At 37.3% G+C, this 23,058-nt stretch overlaps 1 protein-coding gene across 7 annotated transcripts in view; it reads right to left on the bottom strand.

Moving 5' to 3' along the window:
• LOC120317866 (glutamate receptor-interacting protein 2-like) overlaps window positions 1-23,058 on the bottom strand; it is a 154,408-nt gene that overhangs the window by 16,193 nt on the left and 115,157 nt on the right. For 6 of the 7 annotated variants that reach the window (XR_005559327.1, XM_039364826.1, XM_039364827.1 and 3 more), the window contains 7 exons: window positions 20,298-20,361; window positions 19,299-19,444; window positions 18,874-19,018; window positions 14,369-14,508; window positions 11,678-11,854; window positions 8,648-8,804; window positions 3,909-4,029 (listed from right to left, as the gene is read on the bottom strand). Coding sequence is in view for 6 of the 7 variants with exons in the window: in XM_039364826.1 (XP_039220760.1) it covers window positions 3,909-4,029; window positions 8,648-8,804; window positions 11,678-11,854; window positions 14,369-14,508; window positions 18,874-19,018; window positions 19,299-19,444; window positions 20,298-20,361 (950 nt within the window). In the remaining variant the exon portion in view is untranslated. Of the gene's footprint in view, window positions 1-3,908; window positions 4,030-4,321; window positions 4,454-8,647; window positions 8,805-11,677; window positions 11,855-14,368; window positions 14,509-18,873; window positions 19,019-19,298; window positions 19,445-20,297; window positions 20,362-23,058 lie in introns of those variants that run through there. The other variant, XM_039364831.1, reaches the window with a different exon arrangement.

Genomic DNA, 23,058 nt, shown 5'->3' with positions numbered 1-23,058 from the left:
AAGGAGCCTATGACTATTGGTACTACCCTTGCTTGCTTTTGCCACAGTCTTTCTATTTCTATTTGTAGGTCTTTGTATTTTGTTATCTTCTGCAGCTCTTTCTCTTCTATTCTGCTGTCTCCAGGCACTGCCACATCCACTATCCAGACTTTTTTGTCTTTCTTATCGACCATTGTTAAGTCTGGGATGTTATATTGCAGGTGCTTGTCTGTTTGAATTCTGAAGTCCCAGAGCAGTTTAATTTTATCATTTTCTATCATTTCTTTCTCTATTTTATGATCCCACCAGGTTTTGCTTACAGGCAAATGATATTTTTTGCAGATCTTCCAATGCACCATTGTTGCTACTTTGTCGTGCTATTATTACTATTATTACTATTACTATTATTATTATTACTACTACACTACTACTACTATTACTACTACTACTATTGATCATCGCACAGTCAGCCAGATGTTCAGACCGGATTTGACATTTTGTCTACCTATCGAGTCCTTACCAAGGACCTGGGATAGGCAGATGTGGATGTTTGATGGTATTACAGATATCGTTGCAGGATGGAAGCAGTTCCTAGTAAGGCTGCCTTTTGCAATTGACTAATGGCAAATTTATCAATGCCAATGGTGTTCAAGTGGTGCTCCAGTTGTTTTGGGATTGCACCCAAGGCACCTATTACTATTGGTACTACCTTTGCTTGCTTTTGCCACAATCTTTCTATTTCTATTTGTAGGTTTTTGTATTTTGTTATCTTCTCCAGTTCTTTCTCTTCTATTCTGCTGTCTCCAGGCACTGCCATGTCCACTATCCAGACTTTTTTGTCTTTCTTATCGACAATTGTTAAGTCTGGGGTGTTATGTTGCAGGTGCTTGTCTGTTTGAATTCTGAAGTCCCAGAGCAGTTTAATTTTATCATTTTCTATGACTTTCTCTATTTTATGATCCCACCAGTTTTTGCTTACAGGCAAATGATATTTTTTGCAGATCTTCCAATGCACCATTGTTGCTACTTTGTCATGCCGCTGCTTGTAGTCAGTCTGTGCAATCTTCTTGCAACAGCTTACCAGGTGGTCCACTGTTTCTTCAGCTTCTTTGCATAGGCGGCACTTACTGTCTGTTGTTGTCTTCTCAATTTTGACTTTATATGCATTTGTCCTTAAGGCTTGGTCTTGTGCAGCCAGAATTAGTCCCTCGGTCTCTTTCTTCAATTTTCCTGCTCTTAGCCATTGCCAGGTCTTTTTATTATCTGCTTTCCCAGCTATTTTTTTTAATGTACTGGCCATGTAGTGCTTTGTCTTCCCATGCCTCTATTCTGTTCTTCATTTGGTCTTTCTTGTAGGCCAGTTTGGTCTCTCCAGTAGTCAGTAAGCCTTCGTGATATACTAATTTCAGTGCATCTTCATCACTGACCTTCAGATATTCTTCCAAAGCCATTTTTTCTTCTTCAACCCTCTGATATACTTGCAGCATTCCACGCCCACCTATTTGCCTTGGTAGATAAAGTCTGTCAATGTCACTGCGTGGATGAAGGGCATGATTCATTGCTTTTAGTTCTATTTGAGTCCAGTCCACTATTCCAGCTGTGTATCTAATGACTGGAATTGCCCAGGTGTTGATTGCCTTTATGGTATTTCCTCCACTGAGTTTGGACTTTAAGATCTTCTTCACTCTCTTGATGTATTCACCTCTAATCTTTTTCTTGACTTCAGTGTGCTTGATGTTGTCAGCTTGAAGAATACCCAAGTATTTGTAGTAATCTTCCTCATCCAGATTCTTAATGTTATTTTTGTGGGGCATATTATTATTATTATTATTATTATTATTATTATTATTATTATTATTATTCTATGGAAAGAATCAAAGGAAAGTCATAGTAAACTCTGTGTCACTATGAGGAAGACAAGAACTGCTTAGCAATAACAGAAAACCAGTTATTCTAAGGCCAACGAGTAACAGGAAGTGGTTTAGATGTGTACATGTCCGAAAATAACTGAACAGCAAATTCAGTTGAAAAAAGGAAGCATGTACTCAGAGACAATGCTCATGAATAGTCTATGAAATGCTGAAGGAAATAACAACAAGGAGAATGGAGTCAAGGAGTTCACCACAAGACTTCTGATCCAGACTATCTACTGGCTGCTACACTATCTTTCTTGACTTCACATCAAAGCCTGGCCAGTCTTGTTATGGGATGGTATGTATGTTTCTGTGCATGAGGGAGAAAGTGGGAATTATTAAAACTGCAGAAATAAACCAAATATTTTTGTTGCTTATTTCTTGCATTTCATATCTACTGTTGTCCCCCAAACTTTGTGGTATTGGTCCCTAGATGCAACTGTCCCTATATTTTGATATGGAAAGAAAGAATGCTTAGCATAGTCTTCTGGAATTCTTTGCTATTGCCAGTTCCTTGGATGCCATAAAAATCTCAGGGCAACCCTTCTCAATTTCCATTAAGAGATTTCTCTCTGTGGAGCTCACAGATCAATAGCAGACACTCTATGGGGCAATTTACATGGAGTCCTTGAAACGGTATCACTAAAGGAAGGGTAAGAAACTGCAATATTGCCAATCTGCCTGCTTTTTACAAAGCAATGGATTAGTGATGGTGTCTGCTCTTTCTAGTTTACACAAGCATTTTTAAAATGTTTGTAGGGTTTTTTTGTTTGTTTGTTCCTGTCACTTATCATGCTGGATTGCAGTTAGCCAATTTCAAAAAGGGATGCTTTTGAAAACCGGTTCACTGAAGTGTTCGAATGATCATAAATATAGCATTGTGAATACTAAAATACAGGAAACTGACAATACGAATAAGTCTTCAGTGCTATTACAAATATTAAGTCCACCTTGAGTTAAATATAACTGTGATCTCACACAAGCAAGCCAAAACCAAATGTATAAATAGGAAATGCAGTGATGAACATCCCAAATGGCCATTTTATTGGGTTGGAGGGCATTTGCCCCTTTTTTTCTGTGTCCTGTTATTATATGGCAAGTGGCACATAAAGTAAATCAGTGGGCAAATCAATACCTGGAGGGAGGTTGTTGTTGTTGTTTTATTTTGTTTTATAAAATTTAGCTTTAAGAAAACTCTTAAAAATAGAGGGGATGGGAAGATGTATCCAAAGATACCCACAAAGCACCCATAATCATTTTTTCATTTACTTAGAAAGGTGTCATGTTCCAAACAAGTCCCATGCTCTTCAAGCCAAAAAACATTGGGAAGGAATGATGGTTTAACTGTCTGGTCCCTGCATTTCCTGAACATCCATTTACAGTAGTTGGTCCATGATGGCAGAAAGTGTGACAAGGACTACTTTGCACTCAGAAACCAAGCATGCCCTACAAGTTACTTGAGACCTTAATTTGAAGGGAAACACAAACTGTTTGGGCCACTATGCAGAGTACAGGGAGTCCTCGACTTATGACCAGAATTGAGCCCCAAAATTTCTGTTGCTAAGTGAGATAGTTGTTAAGTGAATTTTGCCCCATTTTACAACCTGGCTTGCCATAGTTGTCAAGTGAATCCCTGCAGTTGTTAAGTTAGTAACACAGTTGTAAATGAATCTGGCTTCTACATTGACTTTGCTGGTCAGAAGGTTCCAGAAGGTGATCATGTGACCCTGGGACACTGCAACCGTCATAAATTTGAGTCAGTCACCAAGCGTCTGAATTTTGATCATGTGACCCTGGGGAAGTCACTTTTTTCTAGTGCCGTTGTAATTTTGAATGATCACTAAGTGATCTTTTGTAAATCGAGGACTACTTTACCTGTAAAGATAGTCCAAGTTGTCCCTAGCTTTGCTCTCTGCTCTCTACACCATGGGTTGAGACACACTTACAAGCACAAAGGGGAAAACATGGTAGGCACAGCAGTGCTGCTAGGCATGCCCGCTTTCGAAAAGTCATTACCTCAATCTCCCTCAAAAGTTCAGATTGGCCGCATGTTTCCAAGTCCTCCAAAGCTTCTCCAAAAACGCGCCAAAAATTATCCTCAGGTGGCATCTCAAGGCCATTTTGGCGGGTGGGATATCTGTTGTAACGTAGGAACCAAAGATTGTCAGCACTCTTCTGGAGCAGGAGGGAAGCTTCAAGGCTACAGCAAGTGGCTCGCCAGTAAAAGCAGAGACTTGGCAGAGTCTTCATATACAAAAGCAAACAACATGAATTTTTCAGGCAAGAAAGAGTCCAAACACAGAACCTCCATGCACTTTCACTAACAGGGCAAAAGTCCTTCAAAAGGAAGAATTAAACTGGCGTAGCAATGTCAAGTTCAAGAGGGTAAATTAAGAAGCGCCTGTAGGAAGATTGTAGGTTTAGGAAGACGTGTTTTTTTTTTTTTGGTGAAATAGAGAAGTAAAAGAAAAAAAAAGATGCATGATGGGTAAACCAGGAGCCTCAGAGACTGTTAGTACAAAGGCGGATGGGACAAAATTCAGATCTGAGACACAGAACACCTGAGAAGAGAGAGAAAAACACAGAGGGTAACGGACATGGTGAGAAAATGGTAAATACATCAGGTTTCTAGGGGAGCATATAATGTAAAAAAGATGTATATAGAAATGATTTTTCCCTTGATTAGGCAAGCAATTAAATACAGGTACAACCACAACTGAGTGCAAAATTTTTGTTCCTAAATGAGACAGTTGTTAAGTGAATTTTGCCCCATTTTACGACCTTTCTTGCCACAGCGAATCACTGAGGTTGTTTAGGTAGTAACAGGGCTGTTAAATAAATCTCGTTTCCCCACTGACTTTGCTTTTCAGAAGATCGCAAAAAGGGATCACATGACCTGGGACACTGCAACCCTCGTAAATATGAGTCAGTTGCCAAGACGGTTTAATTTTGATCACATGATCATGGGGATGTTGCAATGTCATAAGTGTGAAAAATGGTCATGTCACTTTTTTCGATGCCGTTGTGACTTCATATGGTCACTAAATTAACTTATTGTAAGTCTACCTGTAATTAGGACGACTTCATACAGAAGACTGAGTGGGCCAGTATATAAAAACCAACATAGGTTTCATTTCTTATGTTCATCGTTCAGGATTTTTTATTTCCAACAGTTTACAACTCAAAACTATGGTGAAAAGCATATTCTGGTAGAGCAGAAAAAGTTATGCTTATTGTTAACCATCCTCTTCAAAAAAGATGGCTAAATCAGCAACCCCAGTCCAATCATCTGATGTAACTTTCCCATGTGCATTCTCACTGGTGTTTAGGCTGCAGCTCCCAGAATTTTTAGCCATCATGCTCAATGGCTGGTTGGGCAATTCTGGGAGTTGTAGTTCACAAAACCAGTTGACACCAGGTTGAAGGAGGCAGCTTAAATAAATAAATAAATGGGAAAGACCCAGCTAGGATACAGAATAACCAAGAAGGGCTAAGAACTGCTGTGTTTCCCTGAAAGTAAGGCCTACCCCGAAAGTAAGCCCTAGCTTGATTTATGGGGGTGGACCTAATATAAACCCTACCCCAAAAATAAGCCTTAGTTTTGGGGCAAGGCACACACCTAAAAATGAAGTGAGAGTGGGAATGGGGGGGTGGATCTACCCCACGCACCCCACACCCACTTAGCTTGCAGCCAGGCCTCTCCTCACCAGCCCAGTTCTTCTGTGGCATCTTCTGAAGCCAGGCCTGCATTTCTCAGTCATAGGCCTTTCCAGAAGGCCTGTGCAGCTGAGAACCGAGTTATGGATTCAGTCCATAGCTCAGTTCTGCAAGACCTCTGCAGCTGAGGACTGAGCTATGGATTGAATCCATAGCTCGGTCCTTGGCTACAGAGGCCTTTTGGAAAGGCCTGACTGCAAAATGCAGGCTGGAATGCAGCTGTAGCATGAAGTTGCTCCTTCGGCCCCAGAAGAAGTGAACCGGCTGTCAATGCCTAAGGTGAGTAAGAAATCCCCCCCAAATAAGACCTGGTGCCTCTTTTAGAGGCAAAATAATAATAATAATAATAATAATAATAATAATAATAATAATAATAATAATAATAATAATAATAATAATAATAATAATAATAATAATATCATCCGGGAAAACATGGTATCAAGGGCAAACAGCCCCATGATTAGGCTAAAATGTGTTTTAAGATACTCTGTTCTGTTGGGGACAATGCCACTCCCAATATGTAAAAGAGCTACAGTAATTCCTCTCAGATTCAGTTACATTGTAATATAGCAAAATATACAGCTGAAACAGAGCAAACAAAGAGAACCAGACTTAATTCTTGAGGATTGAAAATTAAGTGGCAGAATTTTTTCTTTGGGAAAGAAAGAAGATCCAGCCATTCCCAAATTGTATTGCAACATTTTACATTTTACTCTCTTCTTTCTAAGAGATAAGAGGCTGCCATTTCCTCTCAAGTAGGAAGAAAGAAGAAGAAGGTCTTACATTTAGGACGAATGGTGCCAAAGAAAGCAGAATTTTTTCTGCAATCCTGACATGAGATGAACTGAAATTCAATGTCAGGAAAAGAAAGGGTAAACAAACAATTTTTGCTTTAGTCAGTTTTCTAAGTCAGAAAACCAGACAGCAAGCCCTGGTATTTTTCCTCCAAGAAACTTCACACCAGGTTTAGGTGTCACTTCTTAGTTTTAAAAAGGAAAGCAGGAATTACAAATGAACTAAAGTTATGAAATGGTTTTGGAAATCCATGCCAAGGGAATGATTATCATTTTAATGGTTTAACACTACAAAAAACTGTGACACAAATAGACAGAATGCTGAACTGAGATTTTTTTTTAAAAAAAATGTATGCTACTGCCTTCTGTTGTTCTTGTTACAGCCTCATCTCAATTGCTTCCTCCCATCACCCTCCAATACTTAGTTATGGAGTTCTTTTGTCTCAGACTGCCTTTGTTTTCATGTCCATCCACCGTGGAAGTCACTGTTGGCACTTCAAAATTCCACCTCAAAGATTTATGACCCAAACAATTTGTGGCCCCTTGGCTGAAGACCATTCTCAGTTTGAGATATCAAACAAAACCAATTCTGTCTCCTTGGCAGCTTCAACCAATTGAACCAAAAAAACTTGAACATTGGACAAGAATAAAACTAAGTATCATAGATTAAACTCGATTCTAGATGTCTCTCTTCTGTTGTAAATAGCACTGCAGTTGACAGGGATGACTAGAAGTTAGCTTTCAGTACTGGGACATTGCTTTGCATGTTCAGTTCTAAGTGTATTACATTTTCCTTACACAAACAAGTAGGAAATAGATAATTTTAACATATAACCATGCAATAATTTTCACACTGGGCTAAGGATGTGGTCAGAAAAGCTAAGGAGGGGGTCATGACAATTTGACCCCATTTTTTCTGTGTGACACATACAAAAAAACCAGGTGGAGCTTTAATCCCATTTTTGTGACTGCCATCTTGATTTTTTCAACCATACCTGGCAGACACCCTTGCAACTGGCCATTAGAATCTTGTTGCTCCAAGATCAGATGTAGAACACTGAATAACAGAGTATCATTATTAAAGCAATATGCCAGAAAGGCAACTGGAACATTGAAAGGAGGCCAAATGTTGAGGTTAGAACATCAAGTGCATGTTATTCCACACAAACCGGAGTGAAGACAACAGGGAGGCAAATGACAAAAGCAGCATTTGTCTCCTTTGGACATGCATTATTACACTGCATGCACATATATATATAAAAAAACAAGCTTGCATCATGAAGATAAGATGCTGCTTTCATCATTTTGCCAAAACAAATGGATTCTGAGGATGCTTCTGCTGCTGTACCACTTGCAACCTCCATTATGTTCACAAAACACAAGAGCAAGCTTAGTTCTATATGATATATTCCATTTTCAGGAAACTAGAAGGAGATCCAAACACTTTAAAGATAAATTCACTGTACTGCTGATTATCATATTGTGGAGGTAGAAACATTCAAATTGATAGAAATCCACAAATGCAAGAATGTAATGAAATTCTGATCAGCATGAACAATAGAGGTCCTATTTGGGAGGCATTATTCAGCTTCTTATAGTAATCGTTGAACTGCTTTACCCACAGGGATCATTAGACAACACTTTTGGGGGAAAAATGACTTTGCACAGCATTGTATATTTGAAAAAAGCCAATCCAGTTGGTATGCAAATTTATTAATAAAAATCTGTTGGTGCCCCTAACAGCATATATCTTCGAGGGCATATAGTATATGGAGGTTCTTGAAAGTAGAATGCAGTCATTCCCTTGGAAGCAAATTTCCATCCTTTCATGAGAATTACTGAATTCTGAATTGTTAATTCCTTCTCACTTAATTCATGCATTTCTGAAACTCTTCACCCTGAAATGCATGGGCATTGTGAAAGCACAAATATGATGAATGTTTGATTAAGACAAGGATGTTTCATCCTCCTGCACAATTGCCATGTACACATCACAACATTTCATTGGTGTTTCCTATCAATTTTTAAGTCAGCTAAGCCGCTGTTTTTAAATGCTTTAATAATCATTTGTGCTGACAATGGGAATTGGAGTTTGGAAAAAGAAGAGGCTTGTTTAAAGCCTATTCCACTGCAATGAATCATTTAAATTACACTTAAAACAAGCATGCCTGAATGTTTGATTCTTGCAATTGATAGCAATATACATTCATTTCTCCCGTCCTTCCCCAAAAGAGCCGGACATACCTGCTCGGCTTCTCCCAGTCTTCCTCATTGAAATTGACCTGTGTAAAAGGGTAGCTCTTCCTGGAGTCTCCAGGAGGGGTGCTGCTTTGCTGCCTGCTGGATCTCCATTCATGGGGATGAAGCGCAATGCCCATAGCCTGAGGCAAGTAGGTACCTACTGGAATTGGGGAAGCAGAGAAGATAACAAGAAGAGGAAGGAGATTATTTGATTGCTATTGCTGAGAAAATTATGCTGGATGAGAAGTCCATTGGTATGTTTTCATTATGGAACTGCTTCTTGTCAGCAAAACTGGGAATGAAGTGTGGGATTGATCTGGACAGTACAAAAAGCTCCTCTTGTCTCTTAAAGAAATATTAGATATGTTGGATAACTGTGAAAGTGAAGAAATGTTCCAGCCAAGTCACACTGGACTTTCTCCAGCGAAGCATCTAGAGCAGGCATGTGAAACTCGCAACATCACCTGACGTCGCACGACATATCGGAGCTTTTTCGCCATTGCCAGCAATGGGCTGGGCGCGGCTCCGGTATGATGAAACCAGCCCGTGGGTCCGCAGTTTGACACCCCTGATCAAGAGGAAGAGTCTACTAGTAATAATATTAATAATCTCAAAGTGATTAAAATCCTGCTCTGCTAATCAACAGACTTCCTGTATCAATTACTATTGTTCACCTTGTTGTAATCTTATATTGCCTTAAAAGCTTTCAATAACGAGATGGGAATCTGACCCTTTTGCCACTAACCATACTAGTTGAGACTGTGGGTGGGTAGGAGAGTGGTCTACATCATACTTGCCTTAAAAAAGCTGTGCCTTTTTCTGAGTTCATATGATAGTCACCCAGTGTCAAGAAAATAAGTGAAAGAAGGAAGCATTAATGCCCATTTTAAAATAATATCCGTCCCTCGGTTCAATAATTCATCCAAGATTTAAATTTTATACAATTTAAATTGGATATGAAAAAATACCATTTAGCTTTTTTATAACTTGTATAAAAACTCTACTTTTTTTTTCTTTGCTTTGCTTTTTTTTAAAATATTTTTTTCTTTTTAAGGTTTATAATTCTTTATTCATATATATTTTGTTCTTAATTATCTTATAATTTTGTTAATTTCTTTTAATTAAGCCTATATTCTGCTCTGGGAAGCTCGGGGGGGAGGGAGGGGGTGATTTGGGAGGGGTTGGGGGAGGGTTGTATTGTTTTTTTTTGTCTTATTGTAGTTGTTATTGTTTTTTTTCTGTCTTTGTAAAAGTTTTTAAAAATTTTTCAATAAAAAAAAAAAATTCATCCAAGATTGTTCTAAAGGATCAGAAAGTGATGGGAGGGTGGGAGAGGATGAAATAACTAGCTAGTCAAGCAGACAATTTCCTACTGAATAATAATAATAATAAAGTTGGAAGGGACCTTGGAGGTCATCAAGTTCAAAACTTAAGTGAACTGATTTATTTAAGTATTCATCATTGCTAAAGAATGGATTTATTACTACCGGAAAGATTTCAAGGAAACTTTCTCAAGATTGGAATGCAAAACTGGGGGAAAAAAATGTGTGGATTTGGATGAATGGGAGACTAGAGACTGAAGACGATAATGAAAAAACAGGGAAGGAAAGTAGAGGGAGCACAAAAACAGAACAATGCAAGATGAGAATGTTTAAGGCTGTTAATGAATGTTAGAAAGTTGTTGACAGAGGGGTCTGTGGAGAGGAGATTTTAAAAAAGTCAAAATGGTCACCATAACTATGCAATCAAAGCTCTGCTCTTTTATGCAATTACTTCAGCCACTCCTTTGCTCATTTCTGGCAGGATTTCAAGACCACAAAATATGCTTCATATTCTTTTCCAACAGTATTTCCCAAAAAATAATTCTGCGAAGTAGGAGCTGAAAGATAGTGAAGACCCTAATGGGTTTCTATGGCTGGGAATGAACTTTTAACCTTCAATTTGGGATCATTATATCCCATGTCCTAACCACATCACCTTGATCAGTTTTCTTTGGCAATTGGCTTGCAATGACTGGAGGAATGCCATCCAGAGCATTCCCAATACTTAGGATAGGGAGACTTCCAAAACAATTGTTCATTCCATATACAAAGTGTATATCTTTGTAGAATCAATCATAACATCCATGAAAACAAGAGAAATTTGTAAATTGAAATAATAAGTCCAGATTGAATTTAATATTGTGATTTTCAAGCTCACCACTAAATCCCCAATTCTGATAGTCAACAAAGAATTCTATATCCTAAAATTATTCTGACCTGGTCAAATAGAAAAAAAAAGAGAAAGAGAACATTTCTTATCTTCTTGTAAAAAAAAAAACCCAGAAAAAAAGAACATGCCAAATGTAGAATGCATTGTGTCATGTATTCATCATGCCTAGTATTAATATATGTTCATGTATGTATAACACATGTCTCTTGTTTTCATCATTCCCCCTCCTCCATCATTCCCATTTACCATCACATTGTCATGCTAGCTGGAAACTATGAAAATTGTAGCCCAATGAAGATGGAGAGGGCCAGGTACAGAACACTAACCTTTGAAGACATTCTAGTGAATGTTCTACTTGTACATTTGTGAAGTAAATATTACCTTTTGTTGAGCAACTTACTGAAATATATATCCCATTGGCCAAGGCCATAGAAGAGAGTGTACACTGCCGCACATGCAATTTTGTGTGAGGCCAGCACAAGCTGTTACTCTTGTATAAACCCTATAAGCTTAATATACTTCTTTCCAACATTACTGGGGCAAATGGTCACCATCGATTAGAAATACAGGCATCTGATGTTTGTATGGTATTTTGATAACCTTTCTTTTAAGGTTTTAAGAGACCAACATCATAATAGTGTCAATGGTAATTACAGCAGGGATATAGTCAGTCTAGTCCTACAGACACATTGGGTTGTTTTTTTTGAAAGACCCTCAAAAATCCATAACATAGTTGTAGGATACAAATTTAAGAAATGAAATACAATAAAAGGTGTGCATTGACTTACATATTCACACAAAGGAACAGGAAAGTCAACTTACCTTGGCTTCCATAGCCTGTGTCAATACCTGAACCATCCCAGGATTCCATAGCACTGTCCACACTAGGGATTGTGGTGGAATACACCTCGGAGAGCTTGCTAGTTTTCTGAGAGTCAGCCAGATCATCCTCAAGATCACTAACCTCATTCATATTCCCAGATTTTTGAGGAAAAGTCCCTGGAATCCAAAGAAAGAGGTACATGACTTAGTGATATTCCACAATTGGTTTGGTGTCTTATATACTGTATACTATTATGACAACGGACTAATGTGCATAAGCATCACAGGATGTGGGCCTAATGTCGCGTCTCACAGATGAAACAGGGTTGCAGTAAGATCAAGGAGCTTTTCTTTTTTTCTTAACTTTTTGGCCTCAACCTGTGTGCCATAATTGATAAGAAATGCATAAACAGCACTTTAGAGTTTTTAAAAATGCAGATGTCAGCTGCCAATATGACTGTAAGTACATTTTTATAATTAAGTTTGAGAGAAATCAACTAGAAACTTGTTTTCCTTGTTACCTTCTGGGAGGAAGCTTCGTGGTATCCGAAGCAGAACATCCAGATTCAGTCACAGTTTTGTTCCACACAGTATTAACCTTGTGAATTCTAAAGCTTCCTCCTTCTGTTATTTATTCAAGATGGACAGTGATTAATATTTATATGTATTTATACATAAGGGTGTAGGTATATACATATGTTGTATATAGTTATGTTTAAATGTGTGTTATGTATGTGTACACTTTGAGAGCAAGCAACTAAATTTCATTTTTAATGTGTGCTATTGTGCCCACAGTAAAAAAATGACAATAAAGGTTATCTATCTATCTGTCTTTCTGTCTGTCTATCTACTTATTTCTAGGTAAACAATTTTTGCATTTGACGATGGTATTTCTGAACATTTAAGTAAAATCATCTGGATAATTTGCTTTTACCTTAGAACCATTTCCAAGCAAAAAGACAAATATAAATTTGTTATGAGGATGGATGAAGTTGCTTACGGTAACTCTACTGAAAAATTGAAAATTCCAATTTGGGATACTTCTGAAGTTGCTTGAGAACACCTGATTTTAAAGAGGTACTGTCTGAGAGTTTTTAAGAGGTGAAATGGAATTCTGTAAACTTCAACAAGACTTTGTGTTGGCCTTGTTCATTTCATGGCTACAAATGGGGTTCTGGAGGGCTGTTCACCAATGCTCTGGAGATACAGGGTTCTAGATTGGCTGCCTATTAGGAGCAGATATGAAGACTAGAAGTCATGTTTTAAATAAATGTTTCTTTTCTTTTCTATTTTTTTTCTTTTCTCTATTCCTTCCTTATCTATTCACTATTTTACTTTATTTCTTTTCTGAAATTTGTATTTTTAAAAAATCTCTTTTACAAAAACTATAAAGGAGGGAGAGAGAGAGAACATGCACTCCCCAGTTTGGTTAGCCATTAAGGTATCAGGCTAGAGACCGGGAAACTGTGAGTTCTAGTCATGCCTTAGGCACAAAGCTAGTTGGATGACCTTGGGCTTTCTCTCAGCACTAGAAAGGATGCAATGGCGAACCACTTGCCAACTACTGGGGCATTATGAAGCCAGAAAAAAGATAATCTCTACAGAATCTGACGTGATATTTGAGCATCAGATTTGACAGGGAAATCCTTACTTTTTCCTTACTTTTTCTACAACTCAGAAACTTTTTTTGATAATATAATGCTGGATCAAAATAGGGGTGCTTGCTAGGTTTTGAAGAAGAGAGGAAAATGTTACACCAAAAGAAAAAAACCCAATTTCTTTGGCTTTTTACATTAGAATTGAAATGCATACATGAACACTATATGTGAATGATATAGCTTAGCACTTAGTCGGCTTCTTAAAATGAGAATCTGAAGCAACTGTATAATGATGACCTCAATCAGTGGATCACTGCTGCGCTGTGTATTCCCCCCCTCCTTGTTTTAAAGAAATCTTCCAAGGAGCTGCTTTTTCTTTTAAATAAGTGGCCCTCTTAAAGGCTTCAATAAGGAACAGCAGTTTTAATACAATGCAAACAAAAGATGCAGTGCATTGAGCTGTTGAACATGCATTTTGCAAAGTTCCACCAATGTTATCTCATTGATCTGAATTGTCTTTTACCACTCATCAAAACAAAAAAATATGCATTTTCTTTATGGTTACAAAATACGCGGAATGACATTATATTTCTTCTAAAGAATATTAGAATAACTTAGCTGAGATGGGCGGCTATAGAAATTGAATAACTAAATAAATTTAAGATAAGAAAACTTGTGCGAGAGGAAAACATTGCATTACACTTTCTTTTAAAGGGAGTGTAAAGCTCAGAGACAGTGTAAAGTGTGAAATTCAGAGAAAAAAAGGCCTCTTTCTAAACTTTTCTCTGCATCCTTATGAGACAGGCATATAGGTAGTCCTTGACGTATGACCACAATTGAGCCCAAAATGTCTGTTTCTACGTGAAACATTTGTTAGTGAGTTTTTTCCCCATTTTACGACCTCTCTTGTCAGTTGTTAAATAAATCACTGCACTTGTTAAATTAGTAACACGGTTGTGAATCATAAGTCAGTTTTTTCAGCGATGTTGTTAACTTTGAATGGTCCCTAAACAAAGTGTTATAAATCAAGGAGTACCTGTAATTCAGAGCAATATTCATTTGAATTAATTAATTAAATAAATTAAAAGCTTACTTTCGGTTTGCTTTTTGATTTTTAGTGTTACTGTCTCTCCAGCCATTTGGAGCAGATGAATGGCTTCGCTCAGGGGCTTCCCTTTAAGGCTGACATTATTGATAGCTAATATCCGATCTCCTATGTGGATAGCTCCAGTTCTAAGGAAAAAGTAAAGGAAACTTCAGCTGTGATGCATGGCAGCAATTTCAATTAAAAATCCATCCATCTACCATGAATTATAAGAGAGAGAATACTACGGACATCCGAAGAAAAATATGAAAAAAAATCCATAACTATGTATAGATTTCCATCATTCATCACTTCTGTGATTTATATTGGGAAGAGAAATTCTATTGTGTGCATATTCTTACAATTCACATTAATAAAATAATAACCAAGGAATGACCCAGCCACTTGATATCAAAAATGAAATTGGTCAAAATCCTATTACAAGAGTTTAGTGAGCTTAACCTGAAGATTTTTTTGGGGGGTGGGGCATATCTTAAGAAGAATGTAGAATTGGCTGAAATGTCAAGATCTCATAATGGTTCAGCCATTTTTTTTTTTAAATGGCTGCAAATTGAGTTTTAGGATACTTGGGATGGGGGATAAAAGCTACTGTGACTGTAGAGCAGGGGTTTTCAGACTTGGCTCTTTTATGACTTGTGGACCTCAACTCCCAGAATTCCTCAGCCAGGCATGCTGGCTGAGGAATTCTGGGAGTTGAAGTCCACAAGTCATAAAAGGGCCAAGTCTGAAGACTCGTGCTGTAGAGGGTAAGGAAGATTGCCTTGATGGAGATATGCAAGATCCATTGCCTAGGCAACTGAAGATGGGGGTGGAAAAAGGGACCCATATGATGTTTGGAACATTCAGATCATATTCAGAAATGACTTGGGAAATCACCACCCTATTTCACTGGAGTATAAGGGGAAGATGTATATCACAATCAGACTTGCAGGATTCTTTTATTATAGCTAAATTCAATAAAGTACAATTATGATTGTATATGGATTTCATTTTCTACTGGGCCAGAAGCCATTAAGACAACAACAGATGCAGAAGCATGTGTTGAGTCCAGAGAGGCAAAACAATATTCAAAGGGACTCATTCTGTCTCCCACTGATTCCTATGATATTAGAGAAGGGAAGGAAAAACACAGGCAGGCTTGTAAACATCTATTATGATAACTTTTATCAATAAAGTATTGTTCTAGTTTCCTTCTGGAGTCAGTTTTTTAATTTGGCAGTGTTTCTCGACCTGAGCAATTTTAAGAGGGGTGGGAGTTAAAGTCCACCCCTCTTAAAATTGTTCAAGTTGAGAAACACTTGTCTATGGAATAGGTTTGATAGTAACTAACTCTTACAATATAGATTCCATTCACTTCTGGACAGCTTTTACTGGATAGCAGCAAGAGAAAAAAAATGTTCCCTTCCATTTGCCTTTAGATGTGCTCTCAGTCAGAAATGGAAAAAGAATAGTTAAATAACAATGGTTGCTTAGGTATATTGCATCAGTCCCCCCCCCCCCCGGATCTTTCCTCCTATATTTATGTAACACACAGGAATTTAGGTATATATGCTGGTCTAAGACTGTAATAAAATTGCTTTATTGGCTTAAGTATTTCCTCCTGCATTGTCTTTTATGGCTAATGATTTTTAATGAAAGCATGTACAAACAAAAGAACACCATTTGTTTTCTGCTACAGAAAACAAAAGCTTTGTGCCCTAACACGCAATTAATATTCCAAATACCGTCTATGGATAATTTCGTATTATATTCCAACAGTTAAAAATGGATTTGGAATGGATTTTGGAGGGAGAGGGGAGTTAGTACCATACAGTACTGCATATTAATTTCATAACTAACCAATAGAGGTCACTGTGGCTCAATCAAATAGCAAAACAAAGCTATTCAATAGAGCAGTGTGTAAACAATAACACACTTTTATTTTACCCTTACTGGGTGGTGATCTTGAAGTGAAAAACTCAATTAATCATAAGACTTTGAAGGGAAATTAAAATTTGGATGCCGTCTTCTTCCATCAAGACGACGCTATAGGGCATTGCGCACCAGAACAAATAGACATAAATTTAGTTTTTCCCTCCACGCCATCACTCTGCTTAACAACTAATTCCTATAACACCATCAAACTACTTAGTAAAGCTGTATTACTATTATTCTCCTCATCTTTCCTATTACCTACCTCCTTATCTTCTTATGACTATAATTTGTTGCTTGTAACTTACAATTTATATTGTTTTATTTAGTATCCTAGTATGATTTATGTTGTTGCTTAGCTAGTATCCTATGACTATCACTAAATTTGCATCTTATGATTTATGATGAAGGGTTGTATTTTATGACTTATGAAGAATGTATTTTTATGTTGTCTATAATCATGATCTATCACTATTACTTGTATGTACACTGAAAGCTTATGCACCAGAGACAAATTCCTTGAGTGCCCAACCACACTTGGCCAATAAAGAATTCTTAACTCTTCTTAACTCTTAACTTACTTTCTTGGCTCCAATGCCAAAGAAATCCTGGCTATAGGATGACATAAATACCATAGGTGGAGTGGGAATATTGCAATAACTGCATTGTTAATGGTCTACCAGAAGATGGCACTGTTGGCTCAGAAAGATAACAGAAGCATCTCAAGAATTAAGTTTGGAATCATCAGGTCCTTAACAAATTCAAAAAGGCAAGGTAGAGATTCAGCCTTTATAAACCATGAACAATTATCAACATTTATTAGCTTTGTAGCATCCTAGGAATTCTGACTAAGCCCCTCAACTGAATTTCAGGACAAAATTTCTTGCTGTGTTAAGGGGAATATTTCATATTCTTCTACCAGTTTCTTATCTAATTTCTGTTAGCAATTGTGGAAGTCTGGTCTGGACAGCACCTATAGAAATGAGGCAAAGAACTCTACAGAGAAGTGCTTTGGAATATGTCCCCCCTAATCCAGCTTCAGTTCTACTGAGAATATAGGTATGCTGAGGATATATCATAGGGGAAAAAAATGGCAAATCTGTGTCCAAGGGACATCCCCTACTACAGGGGTCCCCAGCCCCCGGTCCATGGCCCAGTATCAGTCCATTGGAAATCGGGCGGCACAAGTAGGCAAGTGCGTGAGCACATGAAGCTCCATTTGTGCAAGTGGACAGCATGAATGCATGAAACTATCTCCTCTCTTCCTCCCTACTGCCACCACTCATGGTCTACAGAGCTGGAAAGGTTGGGGACTGTTACTCTAGTGTATCTTTCCTATGTCTGTCTGTCTGTCTATCATCACATTTTTCAACTGCTCACAGAGGAGGGACTCTAGGCAGGCCAGCTAGTAAAGCAGTGTAACAGCTGGACCATTGTAATGTTATCCTTACAATAATCTTAACATTATATTGTAAACTAAGATCTGCAATATTACCATCACCCCTCCCCCCAAAAGAAAGAAATCCCATTTCCTCATATTTTGAACCCGCCCCTCCCCCGCCTTATGTTCTTTTGCAAATCTGAAACATTGATGTGACTTAGGTGGCCACACTAAAAAGTTATGTGGTCTCTAGTTGAAAATGATTTTGATGGTTCAAGACTAATCAATCAATCAATTGTGTGTGGGTGTATGGAAGTAATTTCTTAAGGTTTTGCTTTGTTTTTAGAATGGCAGTGCTGATGTTCCAACTGCCAAGCTATAAAGATAGACTCAAGTCTAAATTCCACTGAGTTCAATGTTGAGGAATGCCTATATAAGACTATATGTGTCTAATCCTGAGCACCAGAACAAATAACAGGTCATCCAAGCCAATTTAGGAGGAATATCTTTGAATGTTAAAAAACAACATTATTTTTTTTTCCTTTGGTAAAGTTTCTCATGTGGGCTTGAATATTAATCTGACTTTTAATTATGTTTAGGATTGCAAAGCATGTATTAAGTAAATCTTTGGACACTGGTCATTTTTCATCCTCTTTCTTTTTCCTTCCAGTTTTGTCTTTCAATCTGCCAGGATACAAAGATTTATTTGGGGAAAAGCAGCAAACAAGAAAGATAAAGCAACTGAACCTTTCAAATATTAAGTTAAATTAATTTCCCTGGTACACGTATTTACATAAAACTAACTGATGTCCATAACACTATCAATAAAGTAATGATGCCTGTGCTATTCAAGAGGATGAATGTTCAGAAAAACTCTGTCAGATGGTCTTGTTTTTTCAGATCATTCAATGGAAAGTGAGCAGGAGAGAACCAACCTAGAAATAAGGAGAAATGTTCTGACAGTTAGAACAATTAACGTTAATTGTTATGGGTGCTCCATCACTGGAGGTTTTTAAGAAGAGATTAGACAGACCATTTGTCTGGAATGGTATGGGCTTTCCTGCTTGAGCAAGGGGCTGGACTAGAAGACCTCCAAGGTCCCTTCCAACTCTGTTACTCTGTTAAGATTCCTTCTTTGGAAGCTGAATGCCTGCAGTGACACCTCAGCCCTCTGACTCTAAGGTTGCCAACTGCAACTTACCTTTCTGCCAGTCCTCGTTTTGTCAAGCCTGAAATGACAATGGGGTCAAAAGGTTCCTCCGTGCCTGAAATAGTGATTCCCAGAGGCCCACCATATCTCTTCAATTCCACTGTGTAGATGATAGCCCCAGTGGTTTCTTGCTCATCTATTAAAAGGAACAAAGAGACTAATAATCACGAAGGAAGGCAAATAAAGGCTGAATAACGATAATAGAAGCCATCGAAAGGCCAAGCTCAGAAGACGTTCCAGCCAATCACAAAGAAACTTGCAGCCTTCTGAATCTTTTTGAAGGGACCTGTTTGTATATAGGAAGTGTGTGAATATGCAAGCATATTAATTAACAATATTGATTCACAATCTGTCAACCTCATTAGTCTTCAAAAGGATCTTTTTTTTGTCAACAAATGAATTCAGAGTTTTTGTACCAGAGTTATCCTCATCCTTCCTGATCTTCAATTTGACAAGTTCTTCACACTGTTTTAAAATCTGCACTGCGTCTTCCATTGAGCAATTGTCAAGTCGGATATTATCAATAGCTAACAGCTTGTCTCCGGGCTCCAAGGTGCCAGTCCTGCATACAAAGAAAAAACAAATCTTTTAGAAAACATTCTAAATAGTGTTAACATTTGTTCTCCTCAAGTGCTAACAGTGTGGGTGATATGATGAAATAAGTGTTGGGCAAATAAAATAATTCATATTTTTTTAGTAGCTGTCTTTCAATATGATGGAAAAAAATTACTTTAGAAAATGTTTTAAAATAACGAGAATCCCAGAAGAATTCTCTTAGTCTCCTTGCACTCAATTTAACCACAAAGAGGTCAAGAGGTGTATTTAATTATATTGTCTTCCATTGCACAAACATTTCTCCAGATTTCTGCTGCCTCTTCATGCTTCAGATGAGGTTCCAAAGGAAGACCTTAAAGCAGGACCCTTTCTTTTAGGGTGCTGGGAGCCAAAAGGCTTTAGACCCAGTCTTTCTCAATCCCAGCAACTTTCAGATGGTTGGACTTCAACTCCCAGAATGCCTCATCCAGCAATACTGAAACACTGCTTTAGAATGATGCAAAGGGAAATTGAAACATCCACCCCGTCACCTTGGAGCATCTTCAGCAACAAAGGAAACTCAAATATTATAAAGATGAATTTAAAAGAAATTCCCAGACACCTTGAGAAGAATGTAGAAAAAGAGATGCTTCTTTCTAAAGGGAAGAACATTTCCAAGGCATATTTTGGTATAGGATTAATCTGAACAAGTATGTGCCAGCTTCATGTGTATTAATTGGGTTCAATGTCATATTACAATCCAGTATACCTATGAAAGATGGTTGACGTCATATAGAAATATTACAGATCTTATGAACAAATTCATTGCTATTGTTTATTAGGATTCAGAAATAAAACAAACAAACAGGTAATTCACTCACCTATGTGCTACACTCCCCTTCTTGATATCAGAGATAATTAAAGGCTCACCAGACTTTCTGCTTGCTGTTTAGGAAGAGATACATGCAGACACTCAATCCAGGCATTTAGAGTCCATGATAATCTTCAGAATTATCTATTACCAGCCTTCCACAACCAGACATTCCTGCAGAATTCCCAGTCATTATGGCCATTAGAGCACAACAGGCTGCAGAAGACTATATAATCCAAACATTATATAAAGTAGGAAGCAACACAATACATTTCCCTTTTTCAATTTAGCTTTAATAAAAAACATCTAAGCCCAAGCTACTAATGTTTAATAAAATTCATAAAGCAAAGATATTTGTTATGCTTTGAGAACTGCACTCAAGGTTATACTTTAGCATCTTTTTCCCACAAAAGAGATAGTAAACTTTGGTTGCAGCAAATTGCAGATTATGGTTGAAGAAATGGATCTTTCGTTTATTAAAACAGTGAACCATATACACACAGTCATGGTCTGGAAGAAATGAAAGATAACCAAGAAAAAAAATATGACAAAGGTCTTTTTTAAAGAACCAAATATTCAGTCCTCTATATAGAGTATGTCTATGTAGAATTCACTTATATTGTGACTGCTGGAGAAAATGAGGCAATGGATATTTTGAAGAAAGCACACCATATCTATCAGAAGTATATGAGTGAGGTTGATACAGTGCTTTGCTTTATGGGAGCATCACAACAGTTGAAAGGCAACATATTAGGGCAAAGAGAAAGAAAAGAAAAGAAAGAAAGAAAGAAAGAAAGAAAGAAAGAAAGAAAGAAAGAAAGAGAAAGAAAGAAAGAAAGAAAGAAAGAAAGAAAGAAAGAAAGAAAGAAAGAAAGAAAGAAAGAAAGAGAAAGATCAGAATAACAGAGTTAGAAGGGGACTCTGGAGGTCTTCTAGCCCAACTCCCTGCTCAAGCAAGAAACCCTATACCATTTCAAACAAATGGCTGTCCAATCTCTTCTTCAAAACCTCCAATGCTGGAGCACCCAAAACCTCTGAAGGCAAATCGTTCCACTATTTAATTGTTCTGTCAGGACATTTCTCCTTAGTTCTAGGTTGCTTCTCTCCTTGGTTAGTTTCCATCTATTGCTTCTTGTCCTGCCTTCAGGTGTGTTGGAGAATAGGTTGACCTTCTCTTCTTTGTGGCAGCCCCTGAAATATTGGAACCCTGCTATCATGTCACTCCTAGTCCTTCTTTTCATTAAATTAGACACACCCAATTCCTGCAACTGTTCTTCATATGTTTTAGCCTCCAGTCCCCTAATCATCTTTATTGCTCTTCTCTGCACTCTTTCTAGAGTCTCAACATCTTTTTTACATCGTGGCAACCAAAACTGTATGAAATATTCCAAGTGTGGTCTTACTAAGGCATTATCAAGTGGTACTAACACTTCACATGATCCTGATTCTATCCCTTTTAATACAGTTAATGCAGCCTAGGACTATGTTGACTCCAGATCATTCTGGAGAAGGTCTATCTATATAACTGTTAAGAGTCAATATTGATTTGATAGCAAATAAGCAAGCAAGTAAGCAAGAGGTTGGACTAGAAGACCTCCAAGGTCCCTTCCAACTATAATAATAATAATAATAATAATAATAATAATAATAATAATAATAATAATAATAATACCGTTTAGAACATATCCTATATCCATCACATTTCATTTACTTTTTAAATACATAGCAATTTAGTTCCCCAGCCTGGAATTAATGGTATTAAATGGCAAAAATGCTTAATTCCTATTCAGGGAGCTAACAAGCAAGATGGGAGCTAAAGTTTTCATGCTAGGATGATATAAAATGATAGATAAATATTTCTGAATATATTTGGGATTTCTTTTTCTACTTGAACAAATTCACTTCTATTTAAGCTGCATTAAAAAATTTTCTAATTAAGTCCTCAATACATAAAAAAAGCATTTGAAGATTTTATTTGGATAAATCTTCAAGGCGAGCTGATGTGTAGACTATACATCTGTAACATTAACATGCAATTTAGTTTTGGGATGTCACGCTTCTTTGCATGTTGTTGTGAACTCCCGGTTCATAAAAAAGCAGATAATTCTCAAAACTTGTCTTTCACTAAAAAAATAAAATAAAAATAAATTGGGGATCGTAAAAGTTTAGAGATATTATATGAAACAGTATATTCAAGATTTTGAACACTTAATTTTATGCATTTTTTAAAATTGGCCATTAATATAAAAACATAACAAATCTAAATTCTGAATGAATAGGCGTGAAACTGATGCTACCCAGAAACAGTGCTTCATTTCTAGCACAGTTAGAAATGAAGTTTTAAATTTACAGCAGACCTGCCAATTCTCGAAATATAATTAGCTCCATTTCCTTTTAAGGACTCCATTTCTACAACTATTTATAGAATATGTTATTCACAGCTGAAGAATATTTGGATATCCTCCTCCTATTTGTCCACAGGGAGTCAAACAAGGGGAGGAAAGCTAAGTTAAGAGAGGAGGGTTTTTTTAATTATTATTTTTCATTACTTCCCAGAGATGTAAGTAACATTCCTAGGTGGGTGACTTAGAGATTTGGTTAAAAAAAAAAATCATGCTGTGGAAACAACATGATTCTCATTGTCAAAGCTCTTTGGCCAGAAAACTCTTTTTCTACTTCTCCCCAGCACTGTCTGAAGCTCTTGAAGGTTGGATGGCTTATTGCACAATAAATATTACAATACACACACAGCCAAACAATCTGGAAGATGT

The sequence above is a fragment of the Crotalus tigris genome, unplaced genomic scaffold, assembly GCF_016545835.1.
Source record: "Crotalus tigris isolate CLP2741 ecotype Arizona unplaced genomic scaffold, ASM1654583v1 scf7180000019856.1557650, whole genome shotgun sequence".
In the NCBI taxonomy this organism is placed as follows: domain Eukaryota; kingdom Metazoa; phylum Chordata; class Lepidosauria; order Squamata; family Viperidae; genus Crotalus; species Crotalus tigris.
Note: the sequence above shows the minus strand (reverse complement) of the source record. Positions and strands in the feature narration are given on the sequence as shown.